The following is a 4,413-nucleotide window of genomic DNA, read 5'->3' as shown; positions in this document are numbered from 1 at the left end:
TCCAACCACCTCAACAAAAAGAGGGCTTGAGCCGTCCAAAAAGTTCAAAAGGCATTGGGGAGAAAGCGTGAGGAGAAGGAGAAACGAGAACGAGCAGCCGTCAAGATAACAGAGAGGTTCGAGGATATCAAGACGAAGAAGGGGGAGGCATGTGTCAAGCGCCATGACGTGAAGGAGGAAAAGGCCAAGAGGTTTGACAAGTTCATGGCATTGACAAAGAAGAAGATCAAGCTCAAAGATAAGAGGGTTGAGCTCGCGGCCAACTCGGACGATGCCAAGATGTTGATCTTGAAGATGGAGGATGTGAAACCCGATGCAGCGAAGCTCGTGCAAGCCTACCGTGCTAGGATGTTCAAGCGTGTCGTGGCCGATTTGGAGGAGGCAGCCACTGCGGAGCAGTCAGCCGCAGAGTGAAGAATTTGGCATGGACAGTCGTACTATGAGGCACAAAAATGATTTTTTTTTTTTGCACGGAGAGCCGGGCTGGCAAGTTTTGGAGTCGGCAGCATGTTGAACATCTGCTTCTGAGGCAGACATTTGGTGCACGCGGTTGGATGACTGGCTCTGCTATCCTTGTCCGTGGACACGCCGTGGACGTTTGGTGTGTTGGATTTGGTGATCCATGTCGTGTTGGAGTTGCCCTGAGTGTCGACCATGTGTTAGGGAAGATGTTAGGGAAGATGCACAATAAGATAGTAGTGTTAGGAAAGCAGTAGGAAGACTACATAGCTAGCTAGGTAGGAGAGAGATGGATAGATTGAGTACAGGCTTGAGGTGAGCTGCTGCACCCACCGTTGCCATATCATCACATTCGGTCCACGCCATGTAATAAAGATGCTTTCTATTTGTCAACCATGCTTGCACGAATCATATTGGTCTGGTCAATGGTCATACCCCAAAAAGAAGCACAAAAATATTACTCTTCTCAAGTCTACTTTTCACCCTCCTCAACCCCAAGACAACTGCAGATGAAGCCCCTTCAGTGACATGGCATCCTAGCTGGCACTTGCTCTGGTTCTGCCACCTGAAGTGACATGGCCACTTAGTTGGCACTTGATCTGGTTTTGCCACTTGTATATCGAAAAATAAATATATATTGAGCACTCTTTTTGTCTCAGGAGTCCTGCGTGATCGACGAAAGCTAGCCACCAAGTGTCGGACGAGTGCACTAAGTCAATTAAGTAGTAGTGGTAGTAGCACACTAGGCAGTCAAAAAAGAAAAAAAGGAGTACACTAGATCTTGTTGGGTTTGACCCCTCAATGGCGCCCATCCATGCATGGTTGCTCCTTTTGACCCCATTCCATCGTTGCATAGTGAGTGCGCCTGGCTGTTCCTCCTGCCTTGGCTGGAGATCAAAAGCAGCAGTCATGGGTCATGATACCGATAGCCACCTCACTCAATCCGGCGCAGTATATGCAAATATATCTGCAAAATCAAAATTCAGATATGCTTGTTTTTGCATCACGTATGTGTACCTCAACAATTTGGTTTTCTTTTGTCAAACCAGCCATCATGATGCCATGCTTGACAGTGCAGTGCAATGCCTAGTAAGTTACTTGAGACACTAGGCGCTTAAGTGGCCGTGATTTGTTATTTTATTTTTTGTCTGCAGAGCTGTGCCACCAATCGAATCCAACGGTCAGCGGCAGCGCTGACCAAACGGGATTCGGCAGAAGAGGTTTTGAAACAAGGGGAAAAGCAGAGAGAGATGGAGCAATGTGACATCTCCAGCGCTCCCACTTTGCGTCGACAGCACCCTAGTGCTGCTACTGATTAGGAAGCGCTCTGCGTGGAAAGCATCCATGTACAAACCTCTTTCGATGTCATGATAAAAGTTGTTTGATGCAAACTTTAGTTACCAGATTTCCAGTAGATATTCTGTAGGGGTGACAAATTAAGAGGAATAGCCAATTGATCAATTCACAGCTATGCTGATTCATATTCAAAGGTGCTTTCTGAAGCCCAGCCCTTCTTTTCCAGTGCCAATCTCAGTGCCTGCCACAGAACAAGAATCGCACATCATACCTAAAATATACACCAGAACAAATGACAGAAATGATGTGTGTGTGTGTGTGTGTGTGCTTGCCTTTACTCTCTTCTTGTTAGCATTAAAGTCGATGAATCCTGACCGAGACGCCGATCGGTACTGAACGATTGATTTGTTGCCAGGAGGGAACCAGAACTCGACGTCATCTACAAACTGCACGGACGGAGGAACATACAGTCATTACTGAATAATAACATGGTAATCTACACTTGCGTGAGCATGTGGATTACAAGAGTAACAAGGTGCTACCCCGAATATAGGGCTCTCGTATTCAACTCGAACATAGTCATCTCCTTTCTCTACCACACGAGGACTGAAGTTGTCTGGCTTTGTCTTGGTCACCTGCCAACAGGTATTACAAATACAACATGCTGATATGACTTTAGCAATTTACCCACCCGCTGCACACTATAAAAACAAGATAGAGATGTTACATACAACTTCAATGAGCTCTTTCATGGCCTCATCTTTGCTTATGGGTTTACCTCTGGGGCCATCCTTGGGATTGTAATTCCTAAAAAAAAGGTCATGTTCAGTACTCCACACTGCAGATGATGAATCTTTCAAACATTTTTACAAATCCGGATATATTAAAGAGCTATCAAAGGAGCACCTGATGATTAGACAGAATATGCGATACAACATTCGAAAATGAAAAATTCATTTGCAAAGCAGACTGTCAGCAGTGCTCAAGTCAGACACTTGTTCACAAAGGGAAAGTGTTGTTCCTCAAAGGTTTGAGTCAACAGATAAATATATAAGTGCAGTACTGCGACGAGGCAAAGTTTAGTTTTAGAAACGAAGAGTAATTCAATTAATTGTGTTAGAAAATGCAGATAACAGTGACTCTTATTTTGTCATACGTACTATTTAGAACTGCAATTCCTGACTTACTGAACTTATCATATATTGTGGTTCATCAAGAACTACCGTACGGAATAAATTGAATCACACATATTACATAATGCATACGCCGGACAAAGGATTAAAGAAGCAGGCCTGTTGTCGAACCAAAATCTTACATTGTGTATATGCACATATGCAGGACAAGCGACACCCAGCAGACTGTGAGAAGTGCTCAAGGCACACACTTGTTATACAAAGGGAAAGTGTTGGTTTTCTTAACGGTTTGAGTCAACAGATGCATTATTGTTTTTAGAAAATGAAAGATGTCATTTTGTCATATTTGGGACTCTGCAATTTCTTACTCGCTGAATTTATCATATAGTGTGGTTCATCATCAAGAGCTTCCATACATACAGAATAAACCAAACCAAACATTCCACAGCGCGTACGACGCACAAATTAAGGATGGATGAAGCAGGCCTGCCTACTGTCGAACGAAAACTCTATGCTGGGTGTTCAGTTTCAAAACGGAGAACAATTGGAGTTTAACATAAACATAGGGCCCATTGTGTGAAAGAACTAAACACAAATGGTTACCATGGGGGAGCGTAGTGATTGGAGTCGCTTATCCTCTCCGACGTGGACACGCAGTTGTTGGTCGCCGGGCACAGCGCAAGGGATGGGGGCCTCTTCTGCACGCCAAGGTAGCTCGGCTTTGTGCCACTGGCGCAGCAAAGAGAGCAAGAGAAATAAACAAACACACTTGTCAGAAGAACAGAACAAGAAATTCAGTTAACTGTTGACTGCACCCCCTTCTTCAGAGAGAGCTCAGGTTCTGAATTTTACCTGAAGTGGAAGATGGCGGCGAGCGTGGCGAGCTCGCTGCTCCTCAGCACCAGGTCCCTGAATTCGTCCCGGGGTTGAGATACAAGCGGCGACCATCCACCATCAGATGTACGTACTCTAGTCGGAGATGGGGGATGAGGATACATACCTTCCTCCGATTCTTGCGCTGCTCTTGTTGTTAAGGCGTGGGAGCGGGTGATGCCTTGCCGCCGGGAGCGGGGGTTGGTGGGGGGCAGCACCCCAAGCATCCATGGTTTAGAGAAGAATACGAGGTTGGATCGATCAAACCTAAATGTCCGCCCGAGACCACGTAATAATCAAATCAGCACCATCGCTGCCGAAGCACCACCGACCGGACGAAGACACATGCAACTCCCCCTGCTACCATAGAGGGACTCGCCTCACAAACCTTAATCCCCTTTTGATAGTATTCACACACCTATAACCTCAAAGTGGTAATAGATCACCAAAAACTATGAAATGATCCTTACTCTTGTCAACATATCATCGTTGAGAATTGAGGGGTCAAAATAAGTTTCCCTAACTTGCATCTTGTGGGACATACAATGATTACATGTAGAGGCAACATTAGTCCCTTTAATAAAGTTTTGATTGATCATAAAAATACGTTAGGACACAATCGGTACACTTGAATCTTGTCGTTCTCTTACTT

The 4,413-nt window shown here is 45.1% G+C and overlaps 1 protein-coding gene across 1 annotated transcript; it reads right to left on the bottom strand.

The window, feature by feature from the left end:
* Window positions 1-1,653: 1,653 nt before the first annotated feature.
* Window positions 1,654-4,091, bottom strand: LOC119289355. Its single transcript, XM_037568699.1, has 7 exons — window positions 3,889-4,091; window positions 3,741-3,797; window positions 3,492-3,617; window positions 2,487-2,562; window positions 2,298-2,390; window positions 2,088-2,201; window positions 1,654-1,996 (listed from the first exon to the last, which is right to left on the bottom strand). Exons 1-7 carry the CDS (start codon window positions 3,990-3,992, stop codon window positions 1,928-1,930), a joined length of 639 nt encoding a protein of 212 aa, XP_037424596.1. The 5' UTR covers window positions 3,993-4,091; the 3' UTR covers window positions 1,654-1,927.
* Between the last annotated feature and the right edge of the window lie 322 nt (window positions 4,092-4,413).

This window comes from Triticum dicoccoides, chromosome 4A (assembly GCF_002162155.2).
Source record: "Triticum dicoccoides isolate Atlit2015 ecotype Zavitan chromosome 4A, WEW_v2.0, whole genome shotgun sequence".
Taxonomy (NCBI): Eukaryota; Viridiplantae; Streptophyta; class Magnoliopsida; order Poales; family Poaceae; genus Triticum; species Triticum dicoccoides.
The sequence above is the reverse complement of the archived record's forward strand: the minus strand, read 5'-3'. Positions and strand labels throughout refer to the sequence as shown.

What these genes read in the sequence shown, in the direction of transcription:
- LOC119289355 (XM_037568699.1), bottom strand. Translation starts at nt 3,992, where the DNA reads ATGGATGCTTGGGGTGCTGCCCCCCACCAACCCCCGCTCCCGGCGGCA. An exon ending in GCCGCCATCTTCCACTTCAG is followed by an intron (nt 3,618 to 3,740) that starts GTAAAATTCAGA and finishes TTGCTGCGCCAG; the next exon opens with TGGCACAAAGCCGAGCTACC. An exon ending in ACGAGAGCCCTATATTCGGG is followed by an intron (nt 2,202 to 2,297) that starts GTAGCACCTTGT and finishes CCGTCCGTGCAG; the next exon opens with TTTGTAGATGACGTCGAGTT.